The 21,056-nt window shown below is 41.1% G+C and overlaps 2 protein-coding genes across 3 annotated transcripts; one reads left to right on the top strand and one right to left on the bottom strand.

Moving 5' to 3' along the window:
- Nucleotides 1-351: 351 nt before the first annotated feature.
- Nucleotides 352-7,117, bottom strand: LOC131129433 (uncharacterized). 2 transcript variants are annotated; one of them, XM_078790060.1, is made up of 5 exons: nucleotides 6,988-7,117; nucleotides 6,338-6,418; nucleotides 4,939-5,271; nucleotides 2,129-2,242; nucleotides 352-1,358 (listed from the first exon to the last, which is right to left on the bottom strand). In XM_078790060.1, exons 2-5 carry the CDS (start codon nucleotides 6,384-6,386, stop codon nucleotides 1,201-1,203), a joined length of 654 nt encoding a protein of 217 aa, XP_078646186.1. In that variant the 5' UTR covers nucleotides 6,387-6,418; nucleotides 6,988-7,117; the 3' UTR covers nucleotides 352-1,200. The 2 variants fall into 2 exon arrangements, with proteins under 2 accessions (XP_078646186.1, XP_057928987.2); XM_058073004.2 differs by having other exon boundaries at nucleotides 353-1,358; nucleotides 6,338-7,117.
- An 875-nt stretch (nucleotides 7,118-7,992) lies between these two features.
- fsd1 (fibronectin type III and SPRY domain containing 1) lies at nucleotides 7,993-16,970 on the top strand. Its single transcript, XM_058073000.2, has 13 exons — nucleotides 7,993-8,247; nucleotides 9,990-10,085; nucleotides 10,178-10,309; nucleotides 10,655-10,756; nucleotides 10,951-10,973; nucleotides 11,335-11,456; nucleotides 12,395-12,604; nucleotides 12,673-12,771; nucleotides 12,848-12,995; nucleotides 13,703-13,785; nucleotides 14,202-14,453; nucleotides 14,870-14,958; nucleotides 15,047-16,970. Exons 1-13 carry the CDS (start codon nucleotides 8,233-8,235, stop codon nucleotides 15,155-15,157), a joined length of 1,482 nt encoding a protein of 493 aa, XP_057928983.2. The 5' UTR covers nucleotides 7,993-8,232; the 3' UTR covers nucleotides 15,158-16,970.
- The last annotated feature ends 4,086 nt before the right edge of the window (nucleotides 16,971-21,056 follow it).

Here is a 21,056-nt window from a genome sequence, read left to right as displayed (position 1 = left end):
ATTTCGCTCGGACGAGTGATTTATATTTCCGCTCCTTGAGAGGAATCTGGCCGTCGCAGGCTTTGCTCTTTGGAAGACGGCTCTTCTTCATTTTTGTAGCGGGTCGCAACCAACGTTCAGGTGAATACCGCCACCTGCTGTACCGCGGTGCGTACATAGGGTGAGTACTGATATTACAGACTTAGAGGGGGGAGGGGAAAAAAGTGTTCAACTGATGTAATATTTTTCATCCAAAATTATAATTCATAACAAATTAATTATAAATTAAAAGAAAAAACAGCATTTCCTGTTTGTTTAACACTACCTCCTCTTTCTGCTTCGTGTCCACACCTACGGAACCAAAATTTTTGACCAATCACGTGCAACTTTAATGGCAAAAAAAACCAGATTGAACGACTCCTGCGTTTTACAGTTTTGTTCATTACCAACACATCACTAGTTAATTAGTTGCAGTCATGCTCCACCTAACGCACATGCATTGTTTGTTGTCAGCGATTGATGTTAGCGATTGGCAAGTTCAACTGTATGTTAAACTTGTCAGTGTCTTAAGATTAGTATATGTTACCAAAACCATCCCAAACTGCACTCAATTTTTTTTCAACCTTTATGAACGCAATAGCTGGGTAAATGCAATATATTACTTCTCTTGTGGTCATACGGCAGCCATTTTGGAAGACAGATCTAATTGATTGGGCAAACACCAACAAGTCACATATCACTGGGAAGCCTTGGGTGTCATCTCCACAGCACAGCAGCTTTTATTCTTGTGTTGTTGTTCTTTAAAAAAGGACAAAATGTATTGCTGGTTCTTAGGGGGATATAATTTTATTTGATTACCTTCAAGGTGGTGTACCGGTTATTTGTACCTTGTACCTTTAAATGTATCATCGTACTTTAAAATGTATGATGATTGTTCATATGTCACAGCCTTGGTGATGTGGCAAAGCAACCTTTATAATGAAGTAAATGAAGTTTATTTATATACATGTTGACACAAATGAACCTTTACTCTGCATATATGTAAATTACATATTGTATTTTTCACCAGCATATAGCCATCCATCCATCCATCCATCAGTTTTCTATGCTGCTTATCCTCACTAGGGTCACAGGTGTGCTGGAGTCGATCCCGTTGTCTTTGGGCGAGAGGCGGGGTACAGTCTGGACTGGTCACATAGCCAACTTAAAGCTCAAATTTGATCATTTGTGGCCTCTTTGTTGTTGCTTGGGCCTGTTGTTGTTGTCCCTAACAGGACTCGGGGTGCGCAGCTTCTGGGAGTTCTGAGGCACCCTGAGCTGGGCAGTTGAGGGTGGGCATGGGGCAGGTTGTGTGTTTATGTAGATTGGATGGCTCCTTTCTAAAAGAACATGGTAAAAACAGTCATGAACTCATTAGAAGTTATTGCTAAAGATGTTATACTGCATGGTTGCACACACATGTGGGTGCACACACTCAAACTAATACTTAGCACCAGCCAGACAGCACATGTAATCCAATTACCCAATTTGCAGGGTGCAAAACTTGGTCACTTTCACAAAGACAGGAAGTCCCACACACAGCAGACGTGCTTGTTGTAAATGCTACAGCGATCTCAGGTCGGTGTAATACTTTTTTTAATAATCCATAATGAGATCCAATGCAGGTGTTGTATCAAATATTCTTCCTTTACAACAATGCTCACTCAGAGAGGTCATAATTTGAAGTGGTTATAGTTTACAGTGGTACACAACTCTTCTAAAATGCTGTGACTTTATGAGAACTGAGCTGTGTGGTTGCCGCAGTGTGCTTATGTGTATGTTGCTAAAGGAAACAAACACAAAGTGTGTTTCAAGCCTTGAAGGTCTCCGGTCGGTTATAGAGACCGCATAGGATAACACTTGCCAGCCACTTTGTGTCCTACTTCAACTTTTCTTGGTATTGCTTGCTGTGCTGTTCAACCACAGAAACCACTAGATCAGTCAGCCTGGTTTGTGGCCCATTTGGACAAGATCCTTTTGGTGCTTCACTATAGGAAAGTACTGTACATCCAGTTAACCCACAAGAACAAATGATGAAAATGAGTTTTTAAGTTAATGAAGAGAAATAAGGAAAAAGATATTCAACTGTAACACAATTGAAAAGGCCTACCTCTGCGATTACGCTGCATGGTCAGAAGCACACATAGGACCAGCAGAACCAGTACAATGAGTCCTAAAACTCCCAATGTGACCCAGAGCCACCAGGTGTCCGACATTAACACAGCTTTGGAAGGAGCAGAAATACCTTATATTAGAAAAAATATTATGCAAGAAACTGCACAGAAACTGCACAGAAACTGAACACAACAATAACCTCGACAATTAACAATTAAGCAAAACAAACGGTGTTGTCAGATTTTCCTATTCTGGAAGCCGTTTTCAGATAATACAGTTTCAGGCCATCCATAAGGCCATTTCCATTTGAACGTTTGTAACTCTGGGCCACACTCCGTCATTATCTCTGCGGTAACGCACCTCAGAGCTGTTTGCAACTCAAGTCCTGCCATCTGCAACAAGAAGAAAACAAGAAAAGAAACCAAAAAAAAAGAAAACCGCGGCGTACCGTAGTGAAGTTAGTTTCACGGTGGACATTGAATATTCTAAAGCACCCCACAAATTGATCTATAACCATGTCAAATGATTAAGTGCGACCCTAAAATTATTTTGCACACCCATTTTTTCCAATTTTATCTCTTATTGGATGGATTTGAATTGGATCTTTTATTGAATTTAGTGACCTGACTCACAGACGTTTGTATCAAAAGCCAAACAATATTGTTGGCTATGCTGATTTGTGATTTAAAAAAAAAGTCAATTCAGCAGTTCTTTGGTTGCATTATTTTTTAATGCTTTTAAGAGCTATTCCATTACCATTTTCAAGTCCACAAATTAATGTTTGTAACAAAAGCTTATTGTTATTTTTTATTTTTTAAAGGATCGGTACCGGATAGGAACGAATCGGCAAGGCAATTTAAAAAATCGGATCGCATCAGAAGCCAAAAAACATGAATCGGGACATCCCTAATAACTAATATGAGCTGACGTCATTACTGTACAGTGAAGAAAATAAGTATTTGAACACCCTGCTATTTTGCTATTTCTCCCACTTAGAAATCATGGAGGGGTCTGAAATTTTCATCGTAGGTGCATGTCCACTGTGAGAGAGATAAACTAAAAAGAAAAATCCAGAAATCACAATGCATGATTTTTTAACAATTTATTTGTGTGATACAGCTGCAAATAAGTATTTGAACACCTGAGAAAATGAATGTTAATATTTGGTACAGTAGCCTTTGTTTGCTATTACAGAGGTCAAACGTTTCCTGTAGTTTTTCACCAGGTTTGCACACACTGCAGGAGGGATCTTGGCCCACTCCTCCACACAGATCTTCTCTAGATCAGTCAGGTTTCTGGGCTGTCGCTGAGAAACACGGAGTTTGAGCTCCCTCCAAAGATTTTCGATTGGGTTCAGGTCTGGAGACTGGCTGGGCCATGCTAGAACCTTGATATGCTTCTTACGGAGCCACTCCTTGGTTTTCCTGGCTGTGTGCTTCGGGTCGTTGTCGTGTTGGAAGACCCAGCCACGACCCATCTTCAATGCTCTGACAGAGGGAAGGAGGTTGTTCCCCAAAATCTCACAATACACGGCCCCAGTCATCCTCTCTTTAATGCAGTGCACTCGTCCTGTCCCATGTGCAGAAAAACACCCCCAAAGCATGATGCTACCACCCCCATGCTTCACAGTAGGGATGGTGTTCTTCGGATTGTACTCTTCATTCTTCTTCCTCCAAACACGCTTATTGGAATTATGACCAAAAATTTCTATTTTGGTCTCATCTGACCATAAAACTTTCTCCCATGACTCCTCTGTATCATCCAAATGGTCATATGCAAACTTAAGACGGGCCTTGACATGTGCTGGTTTAAGCAGGGGAACCTTTCGTGCCATGCATGATTTCACATCATGACGTCTTAGTGTATTACCTACAGTAACCTTGGAAACGGTGGTCCCAGCTCTTTTCAGGTCATTGACCAAGTCCTGTCGTGTAGTTCTGGGCTGATTCCTCACCTTTCTTAGAATCATTGAGACCCCACGAGGTGATATCTTGCATGGGGCTCCACTCCGATTGAGATTGACCGTCATGTTTAGCTTCTTCCATTTTCTAATGATAGCTCCAACAGTGGACCTTTTTTCACCAAGCTGCTTGGTAATTGCTCCGTAGCCCTTTCCAGCCTTGTGGAGGTGTACAATTTTGTCTCTGGTGTCTTTGGACAGCTCTTTGGTCTTCGCCATGTTACAAGTTAAAGTCTTACTGATTGTATGGGGTGGACAGGTGTCTTTATGCAGCTAACGACCTCAAACAGGTGCATCTGATTCAGGATGATACATGGAGTGCAGGTGGACTTCTAATGGGCAGACTAACAGGTCTTTCAGGGTCAGAATTCTAGATGATACACAGGTGTTCAAATACTTATTTGCAGCTGTATCACACAAATAAATTGTTAAAAAATCATGCATTGTGATTTCTGGATTTTTCTTTTTAGTTTATCTCTCTCACAGTGGACATGCACCTACGATGAAAATTTCAGACCCCTCCATGATTTCTAAGTGGGAGAAATAGCAAAATAGCAGGGTGTTCAAATACTTATTTTCTTCACTGTAACTAAAGGGAAGACATTTAATAGTTTTAGGCCTCTGGCCTAATGTGCGATTGGTTGAATAGCCTTTTGATGCTCATTGAGCTGAGGTGCATGAATGATCGTTTGAACGCTCAAGTTTTGTTTGACTTCTGAAACATACAGTATTTTTACTGAAATCCAATTCATGCAACTTTTGTGGGGATTGGCTTTGTGGGTTCTACTGTAAACACAAGAAAATAATGAAACCAATTCCATTCATGAAATGCAGAAAATACTTACTCACTTCTGTTCCATGACAGTCCTCAGTCATTAGTTTGGGAATGTCTGCATTGATTCTGCAAAAGTACCATCCGCTGTTATTTTTTGAAACATTGACTACAGTGTGCATCTGAAATGTGTCCTCTGTTTCGTTTGACAAATGATGTTCATTGATTATCCCAGAGTTGTCAAACGAGGGTCCAGATGGATTAAAATGCCAGTATAACTCGAATCTTTTTGGTGTCCAGCTTCTCAGTCGATAGCACAAAGTCAGAGTGGAACCCGCCGGCACGACCACTCTTGTCCGTGTTTCGTTTAAAACAGCTGTGCATTGTGTCTTGGCAGCTACACACACTGCAGATGGTGAGGGAAAAAAAAGTTGTCAGAGTCATGGTTTATTTTGTACCTTGTTTTTTAGCTGTTCTCATAGCAGTTTAACAAAAAATGTTGGGGCTTCATGAACTGCTAATAGTGTTAACGGGAAACTTCACTTTTTTTGGAATTTTGCCATCATTCACAATCCTTATGTGAATCATGAACACATATTTCTTTCCATTCTGATGGAAAACGAGATGCTCGTTTGCCATCAGCATTTTTTACCTGAGGACTTGGGGAGCAAATGTCTTGTGCTGGAACACACAGCCATCCCAAGCAGAACGGACATCATAAATGTTGTCACCGTGTTTTGTTTTCTGTAACTATTACTAATTACTAACTATTACACGTTATCATCAGTGTACGTGTTGCAATGCATCAATGCAGGATCACAACGTTTATATCAAACGATGCACGTTGTTAGAGGTTTTTTTTAGAGGGCTTCATAGTCAAAAAAGGTGTATCCCAATGACAGCATTGTAAGCTTGCTGAAATTAACGCGTTTTCTCATGTTGTAATGCACAGAAAAGGGAAAGAAACATGTGTTCATGATTCACATAAGGATTGTGAATAATGGTCAAAATTTAAAAAAAAAGTGCCGTTCCCTTTTAAACTTGATTTTTTTTCTCAACAATATTTTCAATGATAAAGGTTTGCTTTACACACTGTAGTTTGCTTTTAGGGGATTAAGCCAAAAATACATAGCTGATTTCCATGAAACTTAGAATTTCTCATCAGGATGATGACGTTTCCATTTTTACTGTATTGGCATTTGTCTAATGATTATAAAACTTTAAGGATATTTATATTGTGTGTGTGCTAGCATGTCTTCCAAAGCATTTTGATCACAACACATTTGTCATTAACAGAGGTATCACTATTTTGTTTGTATTGTGCGACCATCCATAATAACAATAGCAGGAACTTACAGAATCTGTCTTAAAACTATACATTCCATGTCATTCATAAATTACTTATTCTATCGTTTACTGTTAGTATAGACTCCTGAGTACATGTTACCACTCTCGTGTGTCATATGGCTTACCACTGAGTAACACCAGCGTCGTCTGCTTCAATAACATTTCCACCATCATCTTCTTCTCATCCTGTCTGCAGCTCTGAAGGACTTAAATGTTGAACTGTGCATGAGTGGGTGGTTGGACTTTTTTTCTTCTCAACTCACGAGTGTCAGAGTCTCTTACTGAGGTCACTGTGGTGGGGCGTACAAGAAGTACTGCAGAAAATAGAACACCTCTACATACACATGCACGCATGTCTACTTTATCTAAGCTATGGTTTATACAGTATTTTATAGCAGTACTTTTTCTTTATTTTCTTTTTTACATTTTCATTGTAATGACCACGGTTTAGTGTAAATGTTGAAATGTACTACTGTCTGTGTTATGGGTCACCAAAGGTTTTTTCTTCTGAGAGCTACTCATTTTGGTAACATTTATTTTCATAGCTTATTTCAAGTCAAACAAAACTAATATCCTTGTTTTACCAGAAAATTAACAAAATGTTGGTATCCACAACCAGTGTTTTGTATTTCACGATGCATTTATTTCTAATCTTCTCATATTATTGACTGAAAAGCAGGTTTGCCTGCCTCTGTTGGCACTGGTCCGTCAGTTTGGCACCACTCCTGAAATCAGTGTGCACAACGCGTGTTTCAAGCGCACCGCAAATACTCACTCGTCACGGTCCACACGGAATGTGCATGCTCACTGGACAGCCGAACTGATGAACTGCCAAGACTGACGTGCACCCACCACAGAGTCAGAAGTGGTTGGAGAAGGCACGCGCATCACACACCATACGTAGCCCAATGCAGCCCCACATACAACGAAAGCTCCTCCTGCACTAAAAGTGCTACATAGTGTCTGCATGCTCACAAATCTGAATTGAGGCATTACTCATCCCCCCCAAAACAGCCGGTTGGGACTGTGGCTTTATAGCCACTGTCTGACGGATGATCACATCATGAGCCTCAAACTTACTACACCCTGCCAAGTGCTCACCCCCCAAATGGCGCACCAATATAAAACTTGTGCCACCCCGATGAGACAATTTTTGAGGCACAGCTTGCAAAAGCTTGCAAAACCTCTCACAAAGACAGGAAGTCCCACATATGGCAGACATGGTTCTGAATACTGCAGTGGTTTATTGGGCGACATCGGAGCACCCCTTATCCCCAAATAAGATACTACACATTATGTAGATTTTTTTATGGAGATCCCTGAAGGCATCACATTCGTGTACTTTATACCAATTATGTGTCTTTATGCTGTGATTGGCTGGCGACCAGTCCAGGGTGTACCCTGCTTTCCGCCCAAAGTCAGTTGTGATAGGTTCCAGCATACCCCAGCAACCGGCATAGAAAACAGATGGATAAATGGATGTTTCTTTTTTGTATTTCCTTGAAAATATAATTGTTCATTTTAAGGCAATTGGTAATTATGAGTAATGAGTAAATGTAAAAGAAAAGTATTATGTACTTAACCATTGTGATACTATCCACTTCAGTGTTTCCTTTTTTCTGTAAGGCCCTTGAAGGCATTACCACCCTCTACTCTATATGTATGTATATACACACATGTATACATATATAAATGATGCAAAAGTAAGAACAAAATGTCTGCAACCATTGTGATACAAGCCATACATTTTTTTATCTCCCTAAGGTACCTGAAGGCATCATCGCTCAAAACCGCAGCAGCAGACATCACTACCCACAATTCTCTTCTGACGCATGCGCAATACGCTCAGCGGCCCTAAAGGCGTTGCTGCTTGCTGCTTCTGCTGTGCTTTCGAAAGATGCATCTCTCTCCAGCATCAGTACCAGCTCCACCGTGCTAATTTCTAGAAATCGGGGGAACGATAGGAGAAACCGGCAGTGGTGTTTACGGAACAAAGGTCGCCGGAGTACGGGCCGGCGAGATGGGAGACCAGAAGGTGAGCTTGAGCCGGAGGAACAGGTGTTTCCGATTGGGGGAGGACATTGGAGGGCGTAGCGTACAAAGGAAGAAGGGAGAGAAGCGGTCCAAATATGGTCTCTGTGGATGACAACCTCAAATAAATAAGTGTCATTTTGCTTTAAATCAATGTTTCATCCATTTGCGATTTTGTCTTCGATTAATTTGCATCATAGTCACGGATGGGCGGCCTCTCCTTATGGACAAACATGGACGCAGTCTTTCTGAGCGAAATGTCTTGCTTCCAGCTTTGGGATGCTAGTTGGGAGGCAAAGCATTTGGTTATTTGGTTATTGTGTGCAATTTTGTTCCCAAAATGAAAAGAACCCAATGCATGTGTGTAGTATGCCTGCTCATCTGCATGATTAAATTATCAATGCGCATCCTTCCGGCCGTGAAGTAGCCTCCTCTGCTGTGAGGTCATGTGGCAACACCCAATGAGAGGAAAGATAATCCGTCACGTTTCTAAAAGGAGCCTACAAGGAAACGTGACGCAGTAGTAGTTAGATAAAGTAGCAAGGTAAACTGGGGCTGCAGAAGCCTTAAGGACATTTATGTAGATTTATCTTATTACTTCTGCTCCCTCAACTTCATACTATAGGCTGCAAAAGGGCCAGTTATTTTCCAGAAACCTGCACTGAAACTCCCTTGATTGACTATTTGTAAAAATAATTAGTAATTATATTGTACTTTCTTTAGATGACATAAAACAGGCTGTGTCTCAGAAGGAATACTTCCGTACGTACACAATGTACACTGTGGATTTTGTTCCCGAGGGTGCAAATGTTGTCCCAAATTGATTACTGTTGTTGCACACTTATATTGCACACAATATTCATCTGCTTTTTTCTTCTGCAACATCCAGGTACTGATGGCGCACAGCGTTTTGATGTACTTCTCGGTGTATACACACTTAAGCCCTCAAAATGATACATATTAGTAATGAAGAGAGTAAATTAAGCCACACCACTGTAGCTCATCATCACAACTGATCGCGGTTAGAATTTTACAGCTTCACTCTCATGGCTTTTCAAAAATATATTAATTGATAAATCATGCTGTTTTGAATATGGCCTACTAATGAAAAAGTATGCATATTTAAGCAGATTTTTCTGTATTTTCTGGTGTAAATGAAGAATTTTCAAGCATAAAGAGGCTACATGAACTAACATAAATATAAAGCATTAAGAACATGTATTCAAATTGTGCTGTGTAGTATTCTACACTGGTGTCAGTAGGAGAACCATACATACATGCACCAGACTTAATTTCTGGAACAACAGGTCCAATTTTATTCGAGGGGGAATTTTTCTGATGCAGTTGTATTATTCTTGTCAAGGCAAATTGTTTTAAGAAGCCAAACTCATTAGTTGTGGTGAGTCCTACTTTTGGTGAACTGTCATTTGATGGTTCTCACATATAGCTGGTTAGGAAAGATCACATTAATAACAGAAATTATTTAATTGAACAAGAAAATAAACAATCACTATTAGAGGGTTCAAATGCTGTGGTTGTGTTATGTGCTCCAAATTCTTTCGTCATTTGCAGAATCTGTTCATATGACTGCGGGCCCACAGTAGAGTGTAGAAATTAAACCACATTTTCATTCAGTCTATTTGTTTATTAACTCTCAGGATGTTTTTTTGCAACTATAATTTATTGCCATTAATTCATGCATATTTATATATATTCTTACATCCCTTGGATTTTGCTTTCTTGCAGGAGTCTCTACGTAAAATCACTCACACGCTGGCCACCAAGAATGAGGAGATTTCCAATTTTATCTGCAGTCTCAAACAAAGCCTGGATAACTTGGAGGTGTGGACACACAAGACCATACATATATGAACATGTAATTGAAGCATTGATCATTGATTGATTGATTGATCATTTCTCGTCCACAATACCAGGCCAACTCTACCAGAGTACAGGATGACCTTGAGTTGGAGTTCAATGCCCTCCACTCAGTTCTGGATGAGATGAAGGAGAACATGTTGACACGCATTAAGCAAGAACGAGCCAGCCGCACGTACGAACTGCAGGTATAGCTACTTACAGCTGCATTACACATGTCACACTAGTTCATCCATCCATCCATTTTCTGTACCGCTTATCCTCACGAGGGTCACGGGCATGCTGGAGCCTCAAAACTTAAACCAGTGAAATGCAACAAAATGGAGGTGAAATACTCTTAATGCAGGGATCTACTGTATAGCATGTAGTCACATGTACATCAAGAGCATTTTTCTGCGTAACTAAGACATATCTGTCGTGCTTTGTCAAATGACAATCACAACTAGTATGAGCCAATAATTTGTGCAGAATACTGTAAATATTTTATTTTAATGGAGGAGAAAACATTCCCTTCTCTTGGTGCTTCCTCCTAGAGTCAGCTAAGCGCGTGTTCTAAAGCGCTGGAAAGTTCAGAGGAGCTGCTGGAGCTGGCCAATCAGACACTTTGCTCCTCCCAGACGGACGGCTTCACGCAGGTAACGCTCCACCCCCTTCTGTCATGCAGCCTAACTGGGTACCTGTAATTAGTTAAAAAGAAGCTGTCCTTTTTGTGGCATCAGAACGCCACCAGCAATATGTTTTATTCTTGTGACAGAACAAATGATGGCTGCCAAACTCAGTGTTTTCTTCGCTTCGTATCTCTTCTCTCCTCCTCTTCCTTCCCCTGCAGGCAGCCAAAGACATTAAGGATAGGTATCGTACTCAAGCCATCCATTGCTTCCATTTTGTTCTTTTGCCCTTTATAACCAGCTACCTGGTATGATAGCATGCATGCTCTGAAATATGTAGTCACTCCTTTTTTCTTAGACCATAAACACTGAGGTAACTTTGTACTGAAGAGCCTTTTTGTTGTGGTGTTGTACCGTCCTGTGTCAGTCCTCCCCTCGCCCCCATCCTCCCTGGATGAATGCTCCCCCTTCTAGCTCCGCCTTTCCAGCGCCCATCCCGGGGATGAGCTCAGTGGTAGTCACAGAATCCTCGCTGACGTCCACACATCTTACTGTGTTTGTGATTTTCCAATTGTCTGTCTGTTCTGTGTCCCTCTTGTCGGAAGCGTGACAATGGCTCCGGCCTTCCGCCTCTCCCTGAAGGCCAAGGCCGGCGACAACATGAGCCACTTGATGGTGGACTTCAGCCAGGAGAAGGACTTGCTTAAGGGGCTCAAGTTTCTCCCAGGTGGGCACCACCATTTTGTAGTCAAATACAACAAACGGTCCAAATACTAAACAAAGATACCCAAACTGTATTTGCGTGATCCTCCACTGCATGAAATTAGTTATCCAGAAGGGTAAAATCATTCTTTAAATAGCAAAGAGCCAGAGTCATCACCTTTATTAACGCTATAGGTGATGTTTTAAGTAATTGCCAGCGAGTAAATTTGTCACAAAGTGATGCTTGCCGTCCACAGCTGCAGTTGTGGTTGTTCCATGTGGAACTAAAACTGATCATAATGCCCAAAGTGATGTCTTCTAGGAAGCCATTCCCTCACCCACACTGTATGTGCTTTCCTTTTTCTAGTTCGGGTTATACCCTCTTTCTGCATTCTTGCCTGGTTTTTGACAAGCAGTAATAGCAGCTGCGAGATAACAGACACATGAGAGCTTCTTCTCCATTTCTCCATAAACAAAATGCAAACATTGCACAGACTCATCTTCACGCTTTTCAGGCATACCATCTAAATCATGTGGTGTGACTGCAGCACCCCCCCATTTGCCCCCCAATGACAAGCGGTGACCCAAATTTTTGGCGCAAATTTGTCAAATACTGATTCATTTAATGGATAACATTTGTTTAAATTGTAAATGTGTTACATGACTGCCTGGATGGTGCTAACTTGTTGCAAGCATTATATCCCTTCGATCTACTGAAAACAACCCACCATTTCAGATCCACTCATCTAAATGCATTGTAATTTTATTCAAGTCGGTGACTTGGCATCAGCAATTTAGTGTAAGTGCAGCCCGCAAAGCCTGTGAGAGTCCAGAAGTACTTGCTGGGTCATGCACAAATAGTGAAATTACAAACTTTGTAAAAACAAACTTTTAAACCTTGGCAGAGGTCTAGACATTCTTCAGCGGCCCCTCTAACGGGTCTATTCATTTCTGTCCTCGCAGTTCCGGCGACACCAGAGATCCAAGTGTCGGAGTGCCAGGTGTGTGACAACACAGTGACTGTCATTTGGAGCTTAGCAGAGCCTGACAGCAAAATAGACCATTACATCCTGGAACATCGGCGGACCAACCACGAGGGCCCACCACGCATCCGAGAGGACTATCCTTGGATGGTGGTGGAGGGGATAAAGGAGATGGAACACATACTGACTGGTTTGTGTAGGATCATGTGAATGTGCAGTTGTTGGAGTCAACAATGATTGTTGTGTTCTTATCGTCAGGTCTGCGTTTTGACACTCGTTTCATGACGTTCAGAGTGAGGGCATGTAACAAGGCCGTGGCGGGGGATTTCTCTGAGCCTGTTACTCTGGAAACACACGGTAAGACTGAGTGTGAAATGGTCAGAACACCAATATCGGTTACCTTCTGCCCACCATTTTTTTTTAATATCCCCAGCGTTCACTTTCAAATTGGACTCTGCATCAGCCCACCAGAACCTGAAAGTAGAGGATCTGAGTGTGGAGTGGGACGGCACTGGAGGAAAGGTTCAGGACATTCGCAAAGAAAAGACCAGAATCAGCTCGCCCATGCAGTCACCAGCCAGGTAACAGTGATCATACTTACTATCTTACTTTCCAAGGTTTATTTATGTATTTATTTAATTGACCCTTTATTTAACCTGATAAAAAACCCACTGACGTCAAGACCTCTTTTAAGAAGGTCACCTGGCCAACAAAGGCAGTGACAGTCATGATGGTCAACAAAAACATACTAGTAACAAAGCAAACATTAAGTACAAGCGTTTTTTTTAAAGTGCAGGGGTTATTTTTTCCGTCAGTATTAAGATCGAAATACTGTTAATATGGTAGCATCCCTGCTCAGTTTCTGATTGACTCCACCAACTAAATGCAACTTAGGCTGGCAACAGCAGCTTCTGCTGGAGTGACGAAGAATTGCAGGATGCTTAAAACATATCTCTTATGTAACCATGTTTGTTTTCCACTCACATGGAATGTATGCAAGCTTCATTCCAGCACTTCAGCATGTATGACGCCAATTAGACAGATGTGATTGTCATCATTATCTCTGGCTAGACACGCAAGGTGATTTGGGAAGGTACTTTTAATGTGTTGGTTACATAAAGTAAATTTATTACATTTCATTCATATTCATTCCAGTGATGGTAAATTACACCTTACAACTGGACTAATGAGACTGCTACGCCAGGGTGCCTAGAAACTGGAAACACGGTGCTGTGTTTGATGCAATTTATCCTGTGGAGTTTCCACCATCTCTCTCTTGTATAATCAGGCCAGCCTTGATGTCGCCTAAGAGAGTACCAACGGTCCGACCCAGCAGAGACCGCTTCACAGCAGAGTCCTACACAGTCCTTGGTAATGCAAATGTGCAATATTCCCATCACTGCCTCTGTTACTACCTCAATCATATTTATTTATTTAACACCCATTACAATACACTCCTATGTGACTTTACTCATCTGTATACACCAGTTATTATTTGCACTATGACCCATTTACCACTGCACTAAAATTAATATAGCTGCTCCTGCATATGCTCCTGTGCAATATGGATATCTTGTATATATCTTGTTAAATTGTCTTTTTTACTCTACTTTTATATACTTTTTTTCTTTTTAAACTTGACTACTGCACTGAAAGGAGAACCTCTCCAATCTCGTTGTTCATCTTGTATAATGACAATAAAGGCCATTCCATTCCATTCCATAAACTTGACTTACGAGGCTGACTAAAATCAAACAGCATGTCATGACCTGAGCTTCAATTCGCAGCCGACACCGCCATCGATGCTGGCCAGCAATACTGGGAGGTGCGCTTCGACAAGGAGAGCAAGGCCTTCGCCGTGGGCATAGCTCTGCGCAACCTCGGACGCTTTGACCAGCTGGGCAAGAGCAGCGCGTCCTGGTGCATCCACCTGAACAACTGGCTACAGCAGAGTCTCACAGCCAAGCATAACAATAAGGCCCGAACACTGGACTGCGCTATCCCGAGCAGTATAGGAGTCTTCTGTAATTATGATGAAGGTGAGCAACCCTCAGAGTCAGCGGCACTGAGAAACTTTGGTTTTAGGGAGGGGCATTGGATGAAGTCACCTTTGTTGATTATTGGGAAATTTGAACATCGATTGCATTAATAGTTGTACATTCTTTCAGTATTAACAAATAGAGTTTTTAAAAAGTACGTCATTGACCCTGAACATAAGTTATTGTCTGCATCCTTTGCTAATGGGACCAGAGTCATGGCGACAGGTGAGTTCTAAGAAGGGGAGCATTCACAGTGATTTTGCTCCCTACAATGTCTGGGCGTGATCCTGATAACATTTTTACCTCCCAGGCCTGGGTCAGGGCCTTTATTGGCTCACCGCACTCTCTGTGGCAGTGAAGGATCCATCAAGACTTAATGTCCCGTTTTAGTCTGATTTCTTTGTGGTCACCTCCAGGCGTTCTTTCCTTTTTCAACGCCAAAACCAAGCAGCTGATGCACACCTTCAGGACCAAGTTCCAGCAGCCGGTAATCCCGGCATTCATGGCAAGATAATCACTCATCGAAAATCATGCAGGTTATTCGAAAATCATGCACTGAATTTTACTTTGTCGCTATCTCATGCCATAAACAGGTGTGGAATGGCAGCTTCTCGGTGGTGACAGGCCTGCAGGTCCCTAGCGTGGTCCAAAGTGGCCAGAGAAAGAATAGCGGTACCAGCAGCTCCAATGCCAGCCTCACCTAGAGACCCAGCACTTCTCAGCATTCACCTCTGCACAGCCAGCTCGACGGGCCCCGCCTTGCGGTCCACAGCGCAACAGCTACAAGGTCATAAGATACTGTGCGCTCCTCACACGGGCGGGAGTGTGGTTTCTTCTATCTTCTCGCATGTCAAGTTCCGTCCGACGACTTAGCGCTGGCCGCTGCCCTTGTTAAACCCATTCCCACCTCCTTCACTGCAGGTCATATCTGCTCTCTCCCTGTGCCTTTCTTCTCATTTCCACTGTTGCGAGAGAGACACTGTCCCATTTCACTTTAAATGTTAGTGGCTAATGTGTCTATTCGTGTAGCTTAGTGGTCATTACGCGCCTATATGGCTATTTAACCCAAATGGAAAAACCTGCTTTTTGCTACCCAATATAATGTACATGTACATGTTATTGGCTTCCCTCCTGTTACTGCTTTACAGGTTGCAATCTCAACTCTAATCAAAGACTACTTGAATCGTGCATGACACAAGATGGCTAAAGTCAGAGAGTAGATGTGCTCTTTTCAGAGTTCCAACTTTTTAAACTGACCTTTTCATCCTATTTATCGTGAAAAAAGTCCTGAGCTGAGATGTGCTAGGTAGCTAGCTAAATAACCTTGCTACTAATCATTGATCACCTCATAATTTTTAGTAGAATCAGGATTTCCTGAAGCTCATTTTTGCCAGCCACATTTTTGATTTAGGAGTTGACAAGCAAATACAGTGGAACCTCCAAAATCGAACACTCCAAAAGTAGACCTAAAAAGTCAAATGTAATTTGACATCACATCAAATCTCATTCCGCTTACTGAGTTAACTTTGTGATTGTGTTTTACTTGTTTTTAGCTTTTTGTGTTTTGTTTAGCCTACCAGTGATCAGGAAAAGCTGATCAAATGCTGATAACCATAGAGCAGGAAATGGACCTTAATGTGACATGAAGTGTATGGCTCATCAGTACAGTGTGTAGTAGCGGTATGGGCAATACAATGTACAATTACCGTACATATATATCATTTCCTCACACTATTTATACATGTGTTATATTGCTATATAGATTATTATACATTACACAACATTTAATTCCAAAATCAAAAAGACACTTCTCTATTACATGTCATGAGTGACTAGTTTTACTTTATTTTAGTTGTACCTAGTGTCATTATGCTTGTGTTTTTATACTTCTGTGACAGTTAAGCATGATAAATTATTTTTTAAATGAATTTTATGAGGGTGACAGTTTGAGCCTAAAGCAAATTTATTCCTTTTCCATAATTTCAATTGAGAAAAACTTGGAAGTCAACCAGCGTGTATGGCTTTGGAGTTTCCACTGTACAAAACGCACTGCACTGTCAAAATGTACTAGCGCATTCAACGCATGATCATTCAGCAACCTCCCGAACCCCATTCTCGCTTTATTGGTCATAAAGCAAACAGAGCTTCATTTTTGTTTGTATTTCTGTCATTAACTTCAGAGTAGAATGCGAGCTGTCACTGTTGCCTCCCGAATATAACCTCCTTTTAGCCAGTATGGTTTGACTGACAAGTTATCTAATGAACTCTATCTGTCTGGTTGCTGTCCAACCTGGCTGGAAAACAGCCAAGTTGGAATGGATGAAGTGTTGTCATGTGTACATGTTTACTTCCTCATTGCAATGCCACTTTGTTTGCAACTGGAAAATACCTGTTGTTGCTCGTAAAGAAAAAGGGAATCTTTTTGGTTTGTTCACATGCTAACGAAACGTCACACCCTAGTGTAATTAATTCTCATTAATCAATCAATGGGGTAATAAAGGAGTGAGATCACTTTGACTCAAGCTGTCTGTCTGAGAGGCAATGTGGCTTAGATAGAAAATGTTTTTTGTAGCGTGCACACAGCAGTCATCCTAATTTGGATTAGCACCACTTTGCACCCACCTTCTACTTCTAGCAAATTTATTTATCATTTGATTTTACGCAATTATCTCAAATACAACTGTCCGAGCCCTGCCCTTCACAAACAATTGATGGCAGACATAAAAATAATTGAGTCAACGCTTGAGAGCACATGTGTCAAACTCATGCCGAGGGGCAAAATCCAGCCAACAGAACCGTTTGGAAAATATAATTGACCTCATCAAACAAAGTGTTAACACCAATACTCCTCCGGTATAAACTTCTCTTCTGGAATTTATATTTATTGAAACAATATTGTACACAGCTTGAAATTCCCAACCAATCTTCATAAGGATGCCCAATTCTGACCAAAAGTCAACATAATTTAACTACACGACTAAAAGCGCCAGCACTTTAAATATTACACCTTGTCTGTACAAAATAATACCTTGAAGAGGCAAAAGACAGTGATCATTTTAAGTCCAGCAAAGCATGCTGGGAAATGCATAATCTGCCCATTCCATAGCTGCAAACGATCCTGGGTTACACATCTCATGGATTGGGGTGTATTTGTGTTGATATACTTTAGCTTTTACCCTGACATTGAGAAAATGATAAAGCTGGTGGTCATTCAGCAATCACTTTATTGAAGTGAGCAACCACGTCGAAACAACCATAGCTGTTTATCCACAGCCATTTATCATTTCCGTCCATTTCACCCCACAACCTAGAGTAGGCCCACTGTGCAATTGGGTTTGACACTCCGACCTTAAGGAAACTCACATTATGCGCTTGATTCACGAGGGTTTGCGGAGGTTTGCTGGAGCCTATCCCAGCTGACTGGTGAAAGGTGAAAGATGGGGTACACCCTGGACTGGTCGCCAGCCAATCACAGGGCACATATAGACAAACAACCATTCACACTCACATTCATACCTATGGACAATTTGGAGTCACCAAGTAACCTAGCATGTTTTTGGAATGTGGGAGGAAACCATAGTACCCGGAGAAAACCCACGCATACACGGGGAGAACATGCAAACTCCACACAGAGATGGCCAAGCAGAGAATCAAACCCGGGTCTTCCCGATCTCCTAACTGTGTGGCCACTGTGTGGCGCTTGAGTCATTCTTGATTTTATTTCTGGCATCCAGAATAGGAATGTACCAGGCTAAGCAGTCCTAATGTGCATCAGCACCAATCCCTATATTTTCATCGAGATGTACCTCCCCTAGATGTCTGACTTTGTAACATTCGCTGATCAACTGCAGATGTAAAACTAACAAAAAGAAAACATTTCTAATTTACACCACTATTTCCATGACCTCACCTGATGCTTCACCTCTCACAAGGTTTCATGGATTTTTGTGTGTGGCTTTAGCCCAAACTTGTTTCCAACAATTGCCAGTGAATGCACTCCATTCCAGAGTGAATAATTAGATACTTTGTTTAGCCCATTTATTACTCATCTGAATTATCCAAGGTCAAACCACAGTGATTTGGATCAGTGACAAATTGTACACCTTTATTCACACATGAATGCTTGATTTTTATCATTAAAATCGATGAATTCTTCACTGGAAAAACTTATGGTAAACATAGCGAAAATCAATCATTTATGATCGGCACCAGAATTTGATAGATTCTTCAATGGCTCGTGTTTCACATGCTTGTTGGTGTGGTTTTAGACCAAACTTGTTTCCTTGCAAAACCAATGACACCATCTTGCAACACTTTATTTATGCTTTTTAGTTCACTCGAGATTTTCTAAAACATGTCTTTCTTTCAAGTGCAAACCATCCTAAATTGGAGCAGCACCAAATTGTACAATGAACAAGTGCATTGATGATAACATGTAATACTTTCAATATCTTGCTGCATTTTGATGATTGAAATGGAACTTTTCCTACATTGATTTCACGGAGCCCATATAGTAAACATGTCAACAACAGCAGCACAGATGTACAGCAACACTTACAATGTCCGCTCTCCTTGGGATGGCTGGGTGCTCCAGTACTCGGGTAAAAAATGCTGACAGCCAACGAGCATCTTGTTGAGTCTGTTGAGTTAAAATTGCTAGCTAGGTATCCACTCTTCCGTGAGTGACACTGACACTAGCGGGTAGCGAGGCATTGTGTCACTCCGCCAGATAAATATAGATTTTTGCATTAGCTGCTACAGTAACAATATTGCTGTAGCTTGGTTAATATACAAGTCCGTTATGTAAATAGAACACTATTGGTGTTCTTCTGAGGTTTTTTGTTAGAGCTTTAGTGTCAAAATAGATATTTCCCATGACGTCCATTGTTAGCTCGCTCATATTAACTCATTTTCTCTGGGTACAATGCACAGAAAAAGAAATATGTGTAGATGTTTCACATAAGGACTGTGAATGATGGGCAAAATTCTGTTAAAATGCATTGATCTTTCATTGAGAAACAGCAGGAAAAATAAAGTAGGGGTGCGGGAGCCTATCCCAGCTGTCTTCGGGCGAGAGGCGGGGTACACCCTGGACTAGTCACCAGCCAATCACAGGGCAAACAACCATTCACACTCACATTCATACCTATGGACAATTTGGAGTCACCAATTAACCTAGCATGTTTTTGGAATGTGGGAGGAAACCGGAGTACCCGGAAAAAACCCACACATGCACGGGGAGAACATGCAAACTCCACACAGAGGGTTCCGGGGTGAAATTGAACTTGGGTCTCCTAGCTGTGAGGCCTGCACACTAACTGCTCGTCCGCCGTGCAGCCCAGCACAAACATATACATCTTTATTCCTTCAGACATGATGTTTTAATATTGTTTTAAAATTCATGAATTATTCCACTGCAAATGGAGGGGGGAAAATAAAAGCGATAGAACTTTTTGGAAAAAATGAACGACTCGTGCCACGCTGCTGCACATAGTTTGTGGTTTTATGCCAAATGTCTTTCATTGCAAAACCAGCAATTACAATTAATGAAAGCATTCTCCATTCCAGCGGTCATAATTTGATCCTTCATTAAGCCCTTTTTAGTTCACTCGTGATTTTTAGTCATCAGGTCAAATCATCTTAATTTGGATCAGTTCCAAGTTATACACCTTCATACACATGTGTGCTTGAATTTTAAGATTTATGGACTATTCACTGTGAAATTGGGGGGAAAAAATACAGAAACAGGAAAAAAAAATGAAAAAAATAAATGGCTACACTCCACTGCTGCACTGTTTTGTAAAAACAAAAAACATTGTTTCCTTGCAAAACCAACAATTAGCAATGAAAGCATCCTGTATGCATCCTGCTTTATCCATTTAAGTTCATTCCTGATTTACTAAACATGGGAACCTTCCAAGGACAAACCATCTCAATTTGGATCAGCACAAAATTGTACACCTTTGTACTTACACACAATGTGTATGCTCGAATTTTGTCATGGAAATTCATTGATTATCCACGGAGAAACTGTGCGGGAAAAATAGAGAGACAAATCACTTTAAAAATGAACGACTCACGCCGTACCTCTGCAGAAAAGTTTTGTAAAAAAGATTGTGGGTTTAGCCCAAACTTGTTACCTTGCAAAAACAACACTTGGCAGTGAAACCTCATGCCATTCCAGAGGTAATAATTAGATGTTTTATCTATCGCTTGTAGGTCACTCGTGATCATCGGTTTCTTCAAAAAGCCAAAGTTTAGTCATCGGAATTTGGATAGCACCATATTTAGCAACTCAATTGTAACAATAATGAAAGCATCTTCCAATTAGATGTTTTTTTAAAGGAACCCCGTTCAGTTCACTCTTGTTTTACTAAGCAATCCTTCCAAGGTCAAGCTATCTTCATTTGGATCAGCACCTTTAATAAACCTTTAAGCATATACACATATTAGAATTTTGATGATTCATCAAAAGTCATGGATTTAAGAACACAAAAGGACACACAACTCATGCACTCAAGGACACCGACTCATGCACCATTGCTGCACATACTTTTGTAAAAAAAAAAAAACTTTTGTGGTTTTAACAGCAACTTGTTACCA

Source organism: Doryrhamphus excisus, linkage group LG4, assembly GCF_037039965.1.
Source record: "Doryrhamphus excisus strain RoL-2023G ecotype Guam linkage group LG4, RoL_Dexc_Guam_v1.1, whole genome shotgun sequence".
NCBI classification, from domain to species: domain Eukaryota; kingdom Metazoa; phylum Chordata; class Actinopteri; order Syngnathiformes; family Syngnathidae; genus Doryrhamphus; species Doryrhamphus excisus.
The sequence above is the reverse complement of the archived record's forward strand: the minus strand, read 5'-3'. Positions and strand labels throughout refer to the sequence as shown.

Bases quoted from the DNA above. Each gene is read 5' to 3' on its own strand.
- LOC131129433 (XM_078790060.1), bottom strand. From the start codon at position 6,386: ATGATGGTGGAAATGTTATTGAAGCAGACGACGCTGGTGTTACTCAGT. The intron at 5,272-6,337 runs GTAAGCCATATG...CACCATCTGCAG, and splicing joins GACGCTGGTGTTACTCAGTG to TGTGTGTAGCTGCCAAGACA. The intron at 2,243-4,938 runs GTAAGTATTTTC...CTCCTTCCAAAG, and splicing joins CTGTCATGGAACAGAAGTGA to CTGTGTTAATGTCGGACACC.
- fsd1 (XM_058073000.2), top strand. The intron at 10,310-10,654 runs GTATAGCTACTT...GCTTCCTCCTAG, and splicing joins GCCGCACGTACGAACTGCAG to AGTCAGCTAAGCGCGTGTTC. The intron at 10,974-11,334 runs GTATCGTACTCA...TCTTGTCGGAAG, and splicing joins GCCAAAGACATTAAGGATAG to CGTGACAATGGCTCCGGCCT.